General features: G+C 37.7%; 1 protein-coding gene across 1 annotated transcript in view; it reads left to right on the forward strand.

Moving 5' to 3' along the window:
* LOC136004778 (transcription initiation factor TFIID subunit 4-like) overlaps positions 1–18,157 on the forward strand; it is a 147,664-nt gene that overhangs the window by 20,733 nt on the left and 108,774 nt on the right. The window contains exons 7-9 of the mRNA XM_065661619.1: positions 970–1,227; positions 12,842–12,947; positions 17,083–17,197. Coding sequence (XP_065517691.1) covers positions 970–1,227; positions 12,842–12,947; positions 17,083–17,197 — 479 coding nt within the window. The remainder of the gene's footprint in view (positions 1–969; positions 1,228–12,841; positions 12,948–17,082; positions 17,198–18,157) is intronic.

Genomic DNA, 18,157 nt, shown 5'->3' on the forward strand with positions numbered 1-18,157 from the left:
CCAACAAAACCACAACTGTAATTCTAAAAACATTTTTCTTCTAGTCCAGAGCTTCTCAGTTTAGGGCAGATTTTTTTTTTTTATTTTCCCCTTCAACCTTTCTTCAGAAGTCTCTCCCTCTGCTTCTGTTTTTTTCAAGTTATTATTAACCCTTATTTGTGCCTTTTCCTGCTCTTACACTGCAGACATTTATAGAACCATGATAAGTTTTAACTTGTTTCCTTTCTTTGAAGTTCTTTCTTGGCAACAGAAAGGCATTAAGTTTTTAAATAAATACTAGAAGTTTAGAAAGAACTGTAGCTTGGGATAAACACACTTGCATTCTACAGCTGCCTCGGGGGAGCACTTCAAAAGAGCTCTACCACTACTTAAAAAGTAAAAAGTTTGTTTGTGAAGGTACAGTATAGCCTTTTAGACCTGTTTTTGCTTGAACTGGTCTGAACATGAAGCATACAATAGTACATTTTTCTAATCGAGTCAGAATACATTAGGTCAGTAAAAATACAGTAAACAGCTATTGCTGTAAGGCATCAGGAGTTGTATCATCTTGTTCTAGGTACTGGAGGCATGTCAAAAGTAAATTGGTGCAGCTTACTTGTAGCATGTAGTGGGAATGGGGCTGTTCTTATGGTTCTGCCTTTTCTGGTTCAATTTGTTACCCTTCCAAAGACCTAATCTACAAGTTCTAGATAGTTTTGAGGAGGTGAGTGTTCTGTTTTATGGCTATGGTGGAGTTAGGGCACATCAAAATTGACAGGTTCCTAAATCCAAATTGAAAGCTTATTAAAAGTGTAAATTGATTCTTGCCTCTTACAAGATATGCTCAATCTTACTTCTTTTCAATGAATAAGCCAATAGTAAAATGGGAAAGCAAGCTGCATTCTTTCAATTATGTTTACAGCAAATTTCAAAGAATTTTTTGGTCTACATGCTAAATTTGGTATTTCATAAACTTTCTTCTGTTTTTAGAAAAGTCTACCTGCATTGAGACAATCTTTACTGAATAGTCAACATTCAGTTTTGCAAGGACAGCCGTCTCAGCAGTCACTTCAACAAACCAACCTATCACAAGTTATACCTCAGTCTGCCTCTGGAAGCATTTCCTCTGTCGTCACCACACAGACAATGGGAATAAGGCAACCAAACAACATTTGCACAGTCTCTGTATCAAATACAGTGCAGCCTCCTCAGGTTAAGGTGGTACAGTCAAATCAGAGTTCTCAACTGGTAGGTACTGTAGTATAAAAGAGAATTTCTTAAGCTGAATGGCAATTTTCAGTGTTATTTTTATTGCAGCTTGTTTTTGAAAATACTTTGTATCATATTCAGTGATATTTAGTAGTTCATCATTTTATGGCAGTACGCATGTATGTGAACTTAGTTCAGGCAATGTTACTGGCATAGCTTAAACTTAAGAAACTATGCTCTTGTCTGGGATACAGTGATCGTTATATGAGCACAGTGGAATGTGAGTTAATTACAAATGTAGAACAGGAAGGTTTTCAAAACTTGCAGATGGGTATAATTTTTACTATGTCATTAGATATGTTGCTTTGCTTAGATTCATCTGCATAAAAATTCGTTCTTATTTTAAATTCTTCTACACATTCTTGTAAAGTACTGTAGAAGAACAGCTGTACTGTACCGGCATGTTTTGTTTAGAAATAGTGCCGTACTTTGTTATTTACCAAAATATGTTACTGTTGTGCATTGTGGAGTATTATGTGCTCATTAATTTTGAAGGCACTATCAATAACGCAACTTTACAGTCACTCATTGAGTGTGGTGAATTTATCCTGCTGTTACATAGGATCTTGGATGTGTGTTTACAGTGGTAATTAAAGTAAGTTTAGGATTTTTACAAGGCCTTGGTTTTACACAGGCATTATCATCCTTCAGGCAAAGATGCAAGTTCTGTCTGTGGTTTCCGTGTATGTATGAATGAAATACTTGACTTAGGTTTCAAAATCAAATTGACAAGTTCAAGAAGGTGTATCAGATTGGTAAAAATTTCTCTGAATCATGTTACTACCATGATTCAGAAATGCCCATATGATAATGTAATACCTTACAGTGATCTGTCTTTGAGCTTATAAGCTCTGTAAAGGATGTAAATAATGTGTAGGGTTTGTGAAGAGAGAAATATTTCTTTTGCTTTAATTTAAAAGTAGGAGTGCACAATCTAAATGCTTAAGCCAGCAAAGCCATGTCTTTTGAAGCTTACAAATACTTCCTAGAAGCTAAATTAGTAGCTTTAAAATGAAATTAATATAATTTTACCATCCTTTAGTGAGCATGGTTTGAATGTGTAAGAACATCTTACATGCTTAGACTTCTGACTCTGGCTTTTGTAGTACACACAGACATTTGGCTGTTTTGTACCTTACCTTGGCTGCTTTTTGTTCAGTCACTTGCAGTCTGTCTTTTTCTAAGATGGGTTCTCCCTGCCTCTACTGGACTGTTGCATTAATTAGAATAGTGTTTCTAAGGCTTTCTATGGCTTCTTTATAATTTATCTTTGTTAGTCTATGTTCAGTCATATCTGTGTAAGTCTGAATTGACAATAACTTTGGTTCTTCAAGGTAGGGAGCAGGAACAGGTCGCAATTACAGGCAGTAGATGTAAAAATTACCCCTTTTGCTGGGAAAGGCAGTTTCTCAGAGCAGCTGACAGGTTTCTTGAAAGTATAAATGTTAATGGCCGCTAAGCGTAGACTTATTTTATGCAACAATCTTAGGACTAACCTACTGCTGGGTAGCACAGCTTTTCCCAGTCTTTCGCAGCCCAATATAAACACTCTTATACCTGCTTTGCTGGTTGCACCCCACCTTTTGCCAAACACTGACATAGAACAAAAATGTTTTAGTAAGTCTACAAGAATTCTTACAGTTCTTGTGGAATATTTTCTGAATGGGATAAAGTCATATTTATGGGAAAGACACTTCTAGTGTCTCTCTCACATGACAGTGCTTGCTCAAAGCAAGCAATTGTGATATTTACTGCGGTAGAGATAAGCAATATGAAGAGTTGCTCTGTCATCTTATTTGACATACCTGTGCAATATGAAGGAACTGGAAACTGCTAAAATAGTGTATTGTCGAGATAGATCTCATGGGCAAAAGAAGTTGTTTGTCTGTCTGTAAGGAAGTCATAGGTCTAGGATTGATTTTTTTTGTCTTACTGGGTGCATGAAATGATCACTGTGTTTTCCAGAAGGTAGGAAACTGCATGGAGCAAACCTATGCTTAAGACTATCTGTTTTCTAGAAAATATTTAGGGGGGAGCAAATAACTTAATAATTGTAATTTATTGTTTTATTGCAAAACTGGTGTTCAGTATTTGCTTTCAATTTATCAGTAATTAGTTAATTGAACCAAACATTACATTTAACCAATCACTTCTTAATGGCCTTCAAGTTAGTTCTATACAGACAAAAGCAGCATCAGGCAGTAAGATTTACTGCATAAGAAAAAAATCTTGTACACCACAACCACCATCAACTCAGGTGCCAAGCAGAAGACCCAGCAGCATCTCTATATTGCACTAGTAATTGTTCCTAAGTACGCACTATTTTGTGGTGACACTGATCACACTCTTTACACTTCTTTGTGCTCCTCAAAATCAGAGCATAGTGAAGAGCTGCTGGCCATCTTGCCTGGAACTTGTCTGGAAGAGGAAGATCACAGCTGGCTTGCCTAGGGGTGGCCAGCACTGATGGAGGAAACTGGCTGGGCTCCAGACTTCCCAAGCCTGAAGCTCACTGGAGAGAGTTCCAGCTGGCTTTGCAAACTGTCCAGCTGCAGAAGGGCAAGCCTGTTTTGGAATATAGATCCTTCTATACCAGCCACCTTACAAGAGTCTAGTTTCTTCAAAAATGTGGAGAATCTGTTATCTGTTCATTTTTTTTCACTTTCTCTTTTATAAGGGGGTCAGATATGGTGATACTTCTTCCAGTTATATGGAGGTATCTTACAACATCAGAATTCTGTGTGTGCTGTTTTGCACACAATATAGATTGCACAGAGGAGACCAGCATTAAAATACAAAATGCTAGTAAAAGTGAAGGAGGAAACTATTTTATTTATCTGGCTTGTAAAGTACTAGAATTATGTTCCAAAACTGAAAAAGCTATGCTTTAAAAAGCTAGATGGTGCTGTTAGTACTGGGAACTACTGCTAGCTAGGGAAAAAGGGAATAATCTTAGGCTAATATTTTATTGATGGGACGTTAGTGAGATAAGCCAGCAATCAATTTTTTTTTTAATTGTTCTAAGAGCAGCATTCAAAGTTTGTCTAAGTTGTCATTCTTAGGGTGCAGGAGCTCTTTATAGCCTTACATAAGTAGACATTACCTGTTTTGTTCTGGCTGTTACAGCAGGCAAAATTTCTATGAATGAGAGATACTCTCTATTAAATGTGTTGAAGTTGTAAGTAGATCGATGAGTAATGGAGATCAATGAGCTCTTTATATATGGAATTGACGCTGCATTGTAAGGAGAAAGTACTGCTGGGAGTTGAAGCCAATTATTAAATGTAAATGACAAAGAAACAGTAAGAAATTGAAAGTGATCCATCTTAATTTAAAAGAATTTAATTATATGCAAGGCAATATAAAGGTTTAGGCAGATCTGGGATTTGGAAAGCTGTGTAGAAATAAATCTGGACATTTGTTGCTGCAGTAAATTGTGCACAGAGTCTGGAGGGGAAATTTCAGCATCGTCCAAGTTACATTGGAAAAGTAATTGCTAAAATGTTTACTAACGGTTTTTCAGAGACCGTCATAGTGTTTGGAGGCTCCCAGAAGTAATGGAGTTTGGAAACAGGACACAATAGTGGAATAAGCATTGTATTATATGGCGAAGTTCTGCTATGCTTTTTAATTCTCTATTGAAGCTTAAATGATTATAATTTGTACACATTTTAGTGACATACAGGAAATAATTTTCTTCTTGTCCTGTATGTAAAACAGCTTAAGAGTAGAAGAGTAAAATATGGCCATTCGGATAAAAGAAGTAGTTTCTATTAATGAACTAATAAAGATTTGTTTGATGACTTAGAATTTGGTGTACAATAAAATTTAAGTAAAAATGTCTGTTGAACAGTAGATGTCTGAGATCCACTGACAGGATCAATGTTATCATGGACTTTACTTTCAGAATTCTGTGGACTGTACCTTAATAAAAGGAGTATAATGGCAAAGAATGCTGTTTGGAAATGAGTAACAAAGGATGGCAGTTAAAGGACAGACTTGAAAGCAGAGACTGAAATAATAGATTAAGAGACTTAAACCCATGTAACTTGGTCAAATGCTGACTAAAAAGGAACATAAAAACTGTTTACAAATATTTTAAGGGTTTAAATGTCAAAGTATATCAATGAATTATTTAGAGTGGTCTGAGAGTGTGTAAATATAAATAACAGGATATAATTAAGCAAAGTAGAATCATAGAATCATAGAATGGTTAGGGTTGGAAAGGACCTCAAGATCATCTAGTTCCAACCCCCCTGCCATGGACAGGGACACCTCTCACTAAACCATCCCACACAAGGCTTCATCCAACCTGGCCTTCAACACTGCCAGGGATGGAGCACTCACAACCTCCCTGGGCAACTGATTCCAGTGTCTCACCACCCTAACAGGAAAGAATTTCCTCCTTATATCCAATCTAAACTTCCCCTGTTTAAGTTTTAACCCGTTACCCCTTGTCCTGTCACTACAGTCCCTGATGAAGAGTCCATCCCCAGCATCCCTATAGGCCCCCTTCAGGTACTGGAAGGCTGCTGTTAGGTCTCCACGCAGCCTTCTCTTCTCCAGGCTGAAAAGCCCCAACTTCCTCAGCCTGTCTTCATACGGGAGGTGCTCCAGTCCCCTGATCATCCTCGTGGCCCTCCTCTGGACTTGTTCCAGCAGTTCCATATCCTTTTTATGTTGAGGACACCAGAACTGCACACAATGCTCCAGGTGAGGTCTCACAAGAGCCGAGTAGAGGGGCATGATCACCTCCTTCAACCTGCTGGTCACACTGCTTTTGATGCAGCCCAGGATACAGTTGGCTTTCTGGGCTGCGAGCGCACACTGAAGCCGGCTCATGTTCATTTTCTCATCGACCAGCACCCCCAAGTCCTTCTGTGCAGGGCTGCTCTGAATCTCTTCTTTGCCCAGTCTGTAGCCGTGCCTGGGATTGCTCCGACCCAGGTGTAGGACCTTGCACTTGTCGTGGTTGAACTTCATAAGGTTGGCATCAGCCCACCTCACAAGCGTGTCAAGGTACCTCTGGATGGCATCCCTCCCCTGCAGTGTATCAACCGGACCACACAGCTTGGTGTCATCGGCAACCTTGCTGAGGGCGCACTCAATCCCACTGTCCATGTCACCAACAAAGATGTTAAACAAGATTGGTCCCAACACCGATCCCTGAGGGACACCACTCGTTACTGGTCTCCAGCTGGATATTGAGCAGTTGACCATAGCTCTTTGCATGCGGCCATCCAGCCAGTTCTTTATCCCCCGAGTGGTCCATCCATCAAATTGATATCTCTCCAATTTAGAGAGAAGGATGTTGTGTGGGACAGTGTCAAACACTTTGCACATGTCCAGGTAGATGACGTCAACTGCTTTACCCTTATCCATCAATTCTGTAGCCCCATCATAGAAGGCCACCAAATTGGTCAGGCAGGATTTCCCCCTAGTGAAGCCATGCTGGCTGTCACCAAGCACCTTGTTGTTCTTCATGTGCCTTAGCATGCCATCCAGGAGAATGTGCTCCAAGATTTTGCCAGGCACAGAGGTGAGACTGACTGGTCTGTAATTCCCTGGGTCTTCCATTTTCCCCTTCTTGAAAATGGGGGTTATATTTCCCTTTTTCCAGTTGTTGGGAACTTCACCTGACTGCCATGATTTTTCAAATACGATGGCCAGTGGCTTAGCAACTTCATTCACCAGCTCCTTCAGGACACGCGGATGGATTCCATCAGGTCCCATGGACTTGTGTGCGTACAGATTTTGAAGATGGTCTCGAACCAGATCCTCTCCTACAGTGGGCCCAAGGTCTTCATTCTCACAGCCCCTGCATCTACTTTCTAAGAACTGGGTGTGCAGTCAGAGCCTTTGCCAGTGAAGACCGAGGCGAAGAAGTCATTCAGAACCTCAGCCTTCTCCAAATCCTGTGTAGCCAGTTCTCTCGAAAGCTTCCTCAGGGGACCTATGTTGTCCCTAGTCTGTTTTTTGTTTGCTATGTACCTGTAGAATCCCTTGCTGTTATCCTTAACATCCCTGGCTAGGTTTAATTCTAACTGGGCCTTAGCCTTCCTAACCTGCTCCCTAGCTTCCCGGACAACATCCCTGTACTCTACCCAGCCGCCTGTCCTTGCTTCCATTTTATGTAAGCCTCTTTTTTCCTTTGAATTTTCCTCAGCAGCTCCTTATCCATCCAAGGAGGTCTCCTGGCCCTCCTGCTGCACTTCCTTCTAGTTGGGATGCAGCACTCCTGAGCTTGTAGCAGGTGATCCTGGCTGGATATAAAGTGAAATATCCTTACAGACAGACAGATCATTAGGTGATAGATCAGGCTTCCAAAGGGAGTGATGAAACAGGCATCACTGAAAACGTTCAAAGTTAGACCAGGTGAAATACTGTAGGAAGAATTAAATGGTAAGATTCAAACCTGCTCCTTAGAGCAGGTGGTACAAGTGATCTGATGGCTTCTGGTCTTAGTTTTCGTCATGGCTTCTTTGAAAACATGTACTCAATGGAACAGTATTGTCATATTAACATTAAAAAATACATGCTGAGTTTTAAAACAGCCCATATCTTTCTGGTTTGTTTTTTTTTTTTTTTGTATGCAAATTTTGTATGCAAATTTTGAGGCACTATGGAAAAATTTTAACTGTTACTATTACAGCATGGTAACCAATGCTAAATATGAAATCTAAGCCCATAAGCCTGAACATTGTAAGTTAATGCTGCCAGATTACGTGACAGCTAAGGTTTGATATGACATTTATCTTCAGGAGTGAGTAGACTGATAAATCACAAATGGCATAGCCACAAGTGAGTTAGCAAGTGTTTACTCATGAGTGAAGATAAATGTCATATCAGACCATAGCCATTCTGAATTTTGTACAAGTGGCTTGTTTCTTTCTTCCACAATACTTTTTCTTTCAAGTGAGGGGAAAAAAAAAAAAAGTTTGGCAAGGGATATATTTTCCAAATGTCTTTTTTGTCTTTTTGTTCTGGTTTGTTTTGTTGTTGTTGTTGTTCGTTTTTTACTTTGCAAAAGCTTCTGTTCTGTTGCAAGGTGTGATTTGTTTTGAGTCCCTTTGTTAAGGCACCCCTTTAGTTGCACCCCTTGTTAAGTAAGGGGAAGCATATTGTTGGGGCCCCATGCATCTGCATTGGTAAAGCAGCATTTAAATTGTTGAAGACTTGCAAAATCCTTGTCCTCAAAAACTTCACCAGTGAGTTCTGGTCTAATTGTCCTAAAGGTTTTTTCCTTTCATTGGTGTGTAGGTAGTAGCTTTCAGTTTTACTTAGTATCTCCTGTTTGCACAAGAGAAAGATAGCAGAAGTTATCAGTCTTTCTACTTTTATACATTTTCTGTGCTTTTGCTAAATTCTTTCTCAGCTTAAATTTGCTGGTAAATTGTGCTGTTAATTAGTGGTCTGCATTCTTATCTGTAATTTATTCTTTGTCCTGCAATAACACATATGGTAGAAGATTCACATCTGTCATAGTATGATCATCACCTTTTGGCTTGAGGCTGGTATCAGAGATCACTGTTACTTTATTCTCATATAGTTATTGAACCCTTTTAAAGAAAGGCGTTAAGAAAAATGAGTATTTCAGCTGTCACCACTTAGTTATTCTGGTTATCAGTAGTGTGACAAATACCCTTTTTTCATCTTTGTAAGTCTTCTTGTTTTGTGGAAACACCTTTGTATAAACATCTTTTTATAGATATGAAAATAAAAGTTAACTTTAGCAGCAGAAATAGCAGTCTGAAGCATTCAGAAAGTTAGAAAAGGAACTTGTCTGGCTGAGCAGGCAAATGGTGAAAAAATGTGAACGTGCTTAGTGAAGTAGAAAGGTGATGGTTAACAGGAGAATTGGGAAGATTAAATAAAGAAGGGAATACTTTGTTGTGAGAAATGTGTATCTTTTATGCATAAAAGTGTTATTTCATAGAATAAAACTTGAGGTAGCTTTTCACGTATTGCACTCAGAGAAGCAGTGCCATGAATTTCCTGCTTTAGTGTATTCCTTGAAGAGCTCCAAAGTGCATCAGTGTAGGAGGTGTTCCTCAACTTTTGATTGATAAATGAAGATGAGTGAAAGGAAGAGATATATGACAGTACTTGCTGTCTCAGTACTGTCTTGATCATAATTTTGTTTGTTAGTTTTACTATTTTCCAATTTTTCAACGGCTAAGTCAGACTAAATCTTTCCCTATTTTCTGTGACTTTGTTGTTACTGTTCTGCTGTTGTACTTGTCGTCTTCAGTGGTGGAAATAATGAAAATGGCTTCCCTTCTATTTAGTGGAGATGGAACGATTAACAGTTTCTGTAAACTTTGAAGGTAGTCTGTCTTGTTACCTTTTCTGACTCAGCACTTCTATAAGATCATTGATAATACGGTTACAGATATAGTTGTAAAAGGCTGGAAAGGCCTACTGGAGGTGTCTAGTCCAACCTCCTCTTTACAGATTAGCGTGTTGCCCAGGGCCTTGACCAGTCATGTTTTGAAGCATCTTCAAGATGACATTACACAGCCTTTCTGGGCAACCTGTTCCAGTGCTTGCCCACCCTTGTGGTAAATCTTTTATTTTCCTTACATTAAATTGGAATTTCCCATATTTCAACTTGTGCCCATTGTGTCCCATCCTTCTGCTTTGCATCTCTAAGAGAGTCTGGCTCTATCTTCCCATGAGGTGGTTGCAGGCAGTGGTAAGATCTTCCCTTTTCTGAAGTAATGTCTCTGATAACCTCAGCATAGTGAAACATCCACTTCTGAATCTTCTAGCTTAGTCTGGGTTAGTAAATTGGTCCTCGTGAATGGATCATCTGGGAATTTAACCTCGATTCAGCATATCAAGAGATAGCAATAAATGGGGTACACTCATTGTGTGTGATTTTAAGGTGTGAGAAATATGAAATAATACAGTTAGTTAATAATCTTCCAGACTAGCTTGCTAGTACCTTGTTTGTTGTCTACATTTTTCATGCTGAGTTAAGGACATAATAATATGTTTATGCTGTTAGGAAAATAGACAAGAGAGTTAGAACCGATAGAATTATTTTAATTGATGAAGAGTGGTTTAGGTTGTTTATAAATTTTAATGCACAGTTGAGTAACTGTTTCATCAGTATTTACTATGTTCCTTGTTTGCCACCAAGGAAGGTTGCACATTCTGTTTCAGAAACAAATTGCTAATGTTCATTCCTTAATCGCTTCCAGTTCTGAAGATTACATCTGTGTTGGAAGGTATCAACTGCGTAGAAACTGGAATTTAAGTTAGTATAAAATGCTGCTCTGAGTTCAGGTGCTGTCGTTCCTTTTAGAGAGTATGCACTTGTTGATGGTTGGTTTCTGTATGGAATTTAAGATGATGATTTTGATCTGTGCCCCTTGGAAAAGTTATTTCTCAATCATTTTCTATACTTGCAGCACTTCTACATATGTTGAAGTTCTCGTACTTACTAAAGGACATTTCTGAATGTGTTTGATAGCAAAGAAATAATTGGCATTATTTATGTAATCTTAAAATGGTTAAACGCTGTTGTATCTTTTATGGTGTTAGTGGGTAATCTTTTAGGGCGTTCACATGGGAATATTAAACATGTGAAACAGGACTTGATCCTGAACTGTAGAAGCTGCTTGCTTCACAGAGGACAAAAAATGAAGTCACAGACGATTATTGTAATACCAGATAGTAATTCTATCCACAGGTCACACGCATCTTCTTTTTGGCCTAGCTTCTGGCCAGTTAAGGTGTTTCTTCACTGTTCTCTGAAAACTCATCCAAAAAATTACTTTAAAAGCGTCAACATTCTCCTTGGGTTTTGTACCAATATGTTTTTGGTTTAGTTCGTTTTTTTTTTTCTTTTCTGCAGGCTATTCTGCCTCTTTACTTATTAAAATACACTTGTACATGTTTCCTGTGCATCAAAATGCTGTCAAATTCCACTTTCCCCTCATTTTTACTTACCACCTTTATTTCTTTCCTGTTTTAAGCATGGTAGCTACTTCACTCTTTCCTCTCAGAATGTCACTATATACTTACTGCCTGTCTTGAACAAGTAAATTGACATCCATTTGCTCCGGTTTTGTGCGTAGTGCATTTTCCTTCATTGACTGTCTGTAGCTGAAGTTCAGTCCTTAATAATTTTTCCCCTTTTCTGTTTCTGCAAGGTAGCTATTGCTAATACTTCTACACCCACAGGTTTATTATGACTTTTAAACTGCCGATATTTTAGGATGTACAGGATGCAATTTTGTAACTTCAGAATGGCCCTGTTTGTTTGGTTTGGGTTTGTTTTTTTTCTTTTTCTCCAGACTGCATCACAGGTCTTGTTTCCTCATTACTCTTTTTTTGTTTGTAGTATTCACCTCCTCCTCATGGGAGCTGTGGTTCCTGCTGATGGAACAATTTCTTATTTGTTCCATAGCTTCTTTATTCTCTATTTTTACATCTCATTTAAAACAGTGTTTCTCCTTTCCTTTCTCCATAGCATACTTGGAAGTCAGAGATGTGGCCATTCATTATTCAGCCAAATAGTGCAGTTTTAGATATAATTTGTAAGAATAATGTCAGCTGGTGCTGAACAAAGGTGCAGTGGTTCCTGTTTGCTTCAAGTAGCCATGTGTTGTGTGGCATGTTGTCCTCTAGGAGGGAATACTGCATCCCGTGGGTGTGAGACTGATATATGTAATTTGGGAACAGCAGACACATTATGCAGTGGGAGTAACACAGTTGTGACTGAAGAGCAGATGACTTCTCAAGTTGTCATACCTGAGCTGTGGTTGTTATTTTATTTGCAGCTATTTGCCTGTATTTTGTTTCCAAGTTTATGTATGGACTTTTTTTTCCAGCTCTGAAGCATCCACACATCTTTTAGACTCTTCTGTTCGTTACATCCGTGCCTACCTTGTCCTTGATTTGAGCATACATTGCTGTTGCTTACACATAACCCTTACAGACTTTTTCTTTTTGAGTTACTTTGTTTATGGGTCAAATTGTAAGTTCCTAACCCAGTTTCAGTTTTGGGTAAGGGCTTCAGAACTTGGCTTAGTAGTAAGTGAAACCTTGAGTTTAACCAATTAACATTTAAAAGATTAGTTGTACATGGTTGCTACGAAACATTGTTTTCTTTCTTGTGCATATCTGACTTCAGAACCCATAATATTTTTGAATTTGCTTTTAGTATATTTTTTTTTTTTTTAAAAAGCGTAGCTATATAGTGAAAGGCCTCATGGTTGTAGGTGGAAACCACTAAACTTGTTGCAGGATTTTCTTCCACAAAAGTGTTTTTCTTCCTAGTAAAACTTCTGACGACTAAAGTCTAAACTTTAATGTTTACTTCGAAATAGATTTTTGATGAAGGTTGTGACATGACATTTGTGTCGAATATGATTTATTTTTTTTTTTTAAGACATAATGACAAAATAGGTATATACACACACACACAACCACATGCATTACATGAATATGACTTTTGTCACTAGCTGGTTGTGCTTGTAGAGATCCACATGCTTATATTGGTAATTACAGGTATTAGTGTATTTACGTTGTGTGTGTTTGTGTATAAAGAGTATAATGTAAGTATACTTTTTTTTAATAATAGCAGATTATCCAGTCAACATCTGCTCAAACTGTGAAACGAACCCCTGCTTGCCAGACTACCCAGATTAGGATGCCAGTGGTAATAACTCAGACCATTAGACCACAAGGTATGGGTTTAAATGTTTTAGTGAGATTGTTACCTTTGTATGAATTTCATTGTAAATACAAACTAGTAGCATGGGAAAATTTTAAAGTGTTGACATTGGCAGGCTTGACATATATTTTTGTCTTCATGCTGGCTGAGGAATGCATGTTTTTGCTATGCAGTTTCAAGGTATTTCAGACCAACACAGCTAAATGTTTTGGAACTCACATGCTTAGTCCTTTTCTCAGCAGTTGTTCATGGAAGGTTCTTGAAAAAGGTCAGAATTACTGTCCTAAGCTCGTAACTCTGGGCCAAGAAAGAAATTAATTTGGTTTATCCCTGAACCTAGAAGATGCCTCAGTGTAATCGCCCTACTTTTAACTTACTGCTGAAGCAGAACATGATAGTCACTCTGTCTGCAGCTACAGAGGTCAAGATAGGAACTCCAGAGAAATTTCTCAACCCCCAGATGCGGCAAACTGACATACCACGATCAGCCAGGGGAGCAAGAGAAGTGGCTTGAGCGCAACTTCCTCATATCTCTCTGAACAGGTGGATTAATGCCTGGCTTATACATCCCACTTTCTAAGAGGGTTCTTGAAGCCTTCTTACTTTCTAATAAATACCGATTTGTTTCTTTCCACCACTAGACCTGTTAGGCTTGGTTTTAATTTTTCCTGATTGTGTGCAAGTATCCTTTTGGGTGTGGGCATTTAGATGATTCAGGGTTTGTAATGGAATACAGAGCTTGTCAGATACTCAGAAATCAAGCTAGTTCAAACTCACAAAATGTGTTCCTGCTTATTTGACTTAACTGCTTGGTCTTCTCTGTCTTCTTGGTTAAAGAAAGCATCAAAACCAGTTAACAGCAGTTGATGTTCTGCCGTTCTCTTCAGAGAATCCAAAGGTTGAATGGACATGGAGACCAAGCTGTTGCTGTAATCCTGTAGGCGGTTTTTCCAAGTTGGGAAGAAATGCCATTAAAGGTGCCATATATTTGATAGCACCGATACTCATATCCTGACTTTATTAACAGGAAAGGTATTCGACATCTTATAGCATGAACTTCCACTTCTGACTAATGTGTCTGAGACTGAAGGCTGGTTTAATTTCTGTGCCTGTTCAGTCTCTGAGTTGTGAAAGTCAACAGTGTGCCAAGAATTTGCATGATACTGGCATCTGCTTTCTACACTATAGTTTCGGAATACAAATTTATTCGTAATAACAATTGATCAGCCAACAAAATGTAACTTATTTGGCAGTCTGACTTAAAGAAGACAATGGTTCATAAAGGCAAATTCATGCAAAACCATGCTTTCAGATGAGTATATTCCTAATTACAAGCTTGTTTAAACTCACCACTATATTCTTTTAATTACACAAGAATTTAGAAAACATCCCATTCTAAAACTACCCATCCTGCAGCCTCTGTCTGGTAGAAAGTCTGCCTCTGTGCTTGCAGCTCTAAGAAATGCCGCTACGGCATATGGTCACATACCAGGTTATTTTGATCTTGATATATTGTTAAAACTTCATTTATTTTATTTATTATTTATTTATTTATTGCTAAAACTTTCTATGGTAAACACCAGTATAATGATGTTGTATACTGGCCTAGGTATTCCTCTAGAAGGAAGTAAATAGTAATAGGATGTGGTCTATATAGAAAAATAAAGTAGTATAATTCAATGGAGTGTGATTTTAGTTACACCAGAATTGAGCCACCTTACACCAAATGGTACGTTTTCCTTCTCAGATTGGAGTGAATCTCCTAGTGTATTGTGTCTTTATATTGATGTTAATGCATCTATGTGAACAGAGTATAATGCTTTTTAAAACAGTCGTACCAATAAGCAGACTTTAAGGACTCTGATACTAATAAAATTACTTCCACACTGGGGAAAGTAACACTATAGTTACAGCCAGAAAAATTCACACTCCTTTATCAGATCACTTGTCAGTATAATAATAAGGTGAATTGCACCTTACGAATGGGAGAATTGAACCATAGAATAATTACCCAGCATATTCATTGCAGCTATTTAACCTGTGCCGAAATATAACTGAGCTCCTAAATTTGGGCTTATTTCTCTAGATCTTGCTACTTAAAATTTTGAAACAAGGATGCAGTGGTGAAAGACTCTGTATGTCATTACCAATCACATGAACTATCTAGGCCCACGGGTGATTTGTGATTTAAACCAGAAAACTTATATGTCATCCCAAAACTTACATTTACTTTAGCAGATCCATTTGAGTAGAATTACATATACATGGGGTGAAAGAAAGTGACTTATTTTTCCATATTCAGTGTAGACAAACTCTTTCCTTGACACCAGAAAACTAACTGATCTCTTGCTGTACCTTTTTTTTTTTTTTTTTTTTTTGTTTTGTTTTACCAAAATTTATCATATCATCTGTAGAAAACAAACTGTTGCTACTAGTTCTAAAGGAATATAGTAGTAATTCTGGAGGAGTTAATGCTACTGTTACCTTAATTTTGCCACTGCAATAATTTTCAAGGTTAACACACTTTTCATCTCCTAGATGTTAATTGTAGAAAGCAGAGATCTGCTAATTTTTATTATCTATTATTTCTTTCCTTCCAGTTCGCTTACTGCTGTTCACATACCTTTCAATTAGTTAATCTTAAATAGATAAATGAACTGTCCTGTCCATGAACTAATGCTATCTATGACATCTCATGGACCCTGAATATTCTGATGACAAAGTATTTTTGTTTCCCAGGCTTGGAGCCTCAAGTCCTAAATCTTGTTTTGTATTTACTAATGTTGAGAGTCCACACAACGATTGATTTATCCAGATTGAAGAACTGAACAAATGCTGTTAGATCAGTTTAGATTTATGATCATATGTTGAAGTTGATGAAGACTTCAAAAGAAAGTGATGTTGGACTCATTCAAAGCTAACACTTTTGTTTTAGCAAAGAAGTGTTCTCACAAGGATTTGTTTGGGTAATACATTTCAGGTTTTTCTAATTCATGAAAGAAGAGTAATGCAACTCTACTAAGGTTCATAGCATGTCATTTATATGCAATTGAGTTACAGATGTGTAGAAATAACCTCATGTACTTCTCTGAGTCTTTAAGTACCATGTGTATGTAATGCTCAATAAAATTGAGTGAAAAGGTGAGATCTTTTAAGCTGAGCAGGCATGAATTAATTATTTTCACATGCCAAAACACAGGTGGGATTAAAGGAAATATAAAATACAACCCAAGTAAACATGTTTAAGCCGTAAAGGAGGGCTTACTCCAAAAGTTCCATATATCACTCTTTTTTCATTTGTATACTGATGAAATGTTTTTAATAGTAATAATATAGGTCTGTTGATTTTTCTAAGTAGCAACACAAATTTGTAAGTATTTTTTGTTAGATATTAGAATCATAGAATAGTTAGGGTTGGAAAGGACCTTAAGATCATCAAGTTCCAACCCCCCTGCCATGAGCAGGGACACCTCACACTAAACCATGTCACCCAAGGCTCTGTCCAACCTGGCCTTGAATGTCAGAGGGGAATTAGTATAAATTTTTTTGATTTACTGTCACAAGAAGCTGAATGGTCCACCACAGCCTGGCTCATTTAGAAAGCCCAGTTTTACTTCCAGTTTATGTCAAATTTTACAAAAGTGTCTTTTCCTTTACATGCAACATGAAACATTTTAAAATATTTAAAATAATGCTTTCAACTCTGAAAATACATGTGTTTCACTGCAACCAGGAACAATGACTATATAAAAAATGTAAAAGGCATAGTTAATACCCTGAGTGACTGTGACTTAAATCGTCTGTATCAACACCATTTCAAATTCTGTTTCTTTATTTTGTGCAGCGTATCTAGAAAAGTGGTTTAATGGCAATTGCAAGCACACTTATAGCCATTATGTGTATTATAACCAGTTACGGCAAATGGTTTTCAGTTTTGGAGTCCCCAGTATCTTATAAATATTGAATAAACTGTAATGTTAATGTAAATTTTGTATTTTAAATTGTTCTTCTTCAGCAGTGTAATCTTTAAAAATAATAACTTCCTTTGTTTGCAATTTACAGACAGTTAAATTTAGTTCCTGGACAGAAGGTTCTTTGATGTAAATCGCCTAAGACAGCTCATAATAACATTGCTTGGTGTTTTTCAGGCACAGTAGGGAAGGCACCAACAATACAAGCCAGCAAAAGTCCTGGGGGCTTTGGTGTTCAGGTCTCTGCAAATCAGAAAAACAAGCTGAATGACCCTGGAGGTGGTTCTTTCAGGTAAAAAAATAAAAAATAACCAGAGAAAAATGGAGGGGGAGGTGGTGTGCTTTGGGGGGGATCTTAAATATAAAATAGAATTTAGAATTGTCTTAACACCAGAGGGCAGTGTTCTACAATAATTCCTGCCTTTTCTTATTATTATTGGGTGACAATTTGCCTACTTAGTTCTGTTTTAAAAAGGAGGGGGTCATGACGTATCTTGAGGATTTTTCCCTAAATGCACTTTTTAATGTTTAGTAAAGCCTTAAGTTCTGTGGGTTATAATAAAACTTCTGGTAAAGGGAATCATGCGTATGAAGTTTTTAAAAAATACATGGGTGGTTTCATGCTATCAGATTCTAACATTCATATGGAATGTATCTTGCTGAGAAGGTGCTGAGTGTGACAAGAAGGCGTCCTGTCGTTAGGCTTCTGCAGCTATGCCCTTATCAGCATAGAGAAAATACTGTATGGGTTTGGTAGTGGGTTTTGGGTTTGGTTTTTTTTAGGTTGTTTTTTGGGGGGGGGATGAGGGGGGGATTGTTTGGTTTGGGGTTGTCTTTTTTTTTATTTGTTTTTTGTCTGGGAGCAGTTTGTTTATTGGGGGATTTTTTTGTTTGGTTTCTTTTTGTGTGTGTGTTTGTGACTGTATGTAGGGTGGTTGTTCCTGGTTGTAAAGAGAAGACATCATTGTGTATATTCTTCCTGTGCTTACTCTTCAGTAGCAGAGGTTGGGGCATTCTGTGGGTCCCTGTAGTAACCAGGTGCTGCAAAGGTTCAGCACAATAGCATTGATGTGTTGAGTTGCTACATCAGTTCTTTTGTACTTCAGATTTTTTTTTAATATGTGTTTTGATATTTTTACTTTTCGTAGTGGAAAGCTAGTCTTATGTTTACTACATTTTGCTTATGCTACCATAATTTTAATTTTTTTCCACTGATGAAAGTACGTTTTATTTGTGTTTAAACATTTTCTTT

This window comes from Lathamus discolor, chromosome Z, assembly GCF_037157495.1.
Source record: "Lathamus discolor isolate bLatDis1 chromosome Z, bLatDis1.hap1, whole genome shotgun sequence".
Taxonomy (NCBI): domain Eukaryota; kingdom Metazoa; phylum Chordata; class Aves; order Psittaciformes; family Psittacidae; genus Lathamus; species Lathamus discolor.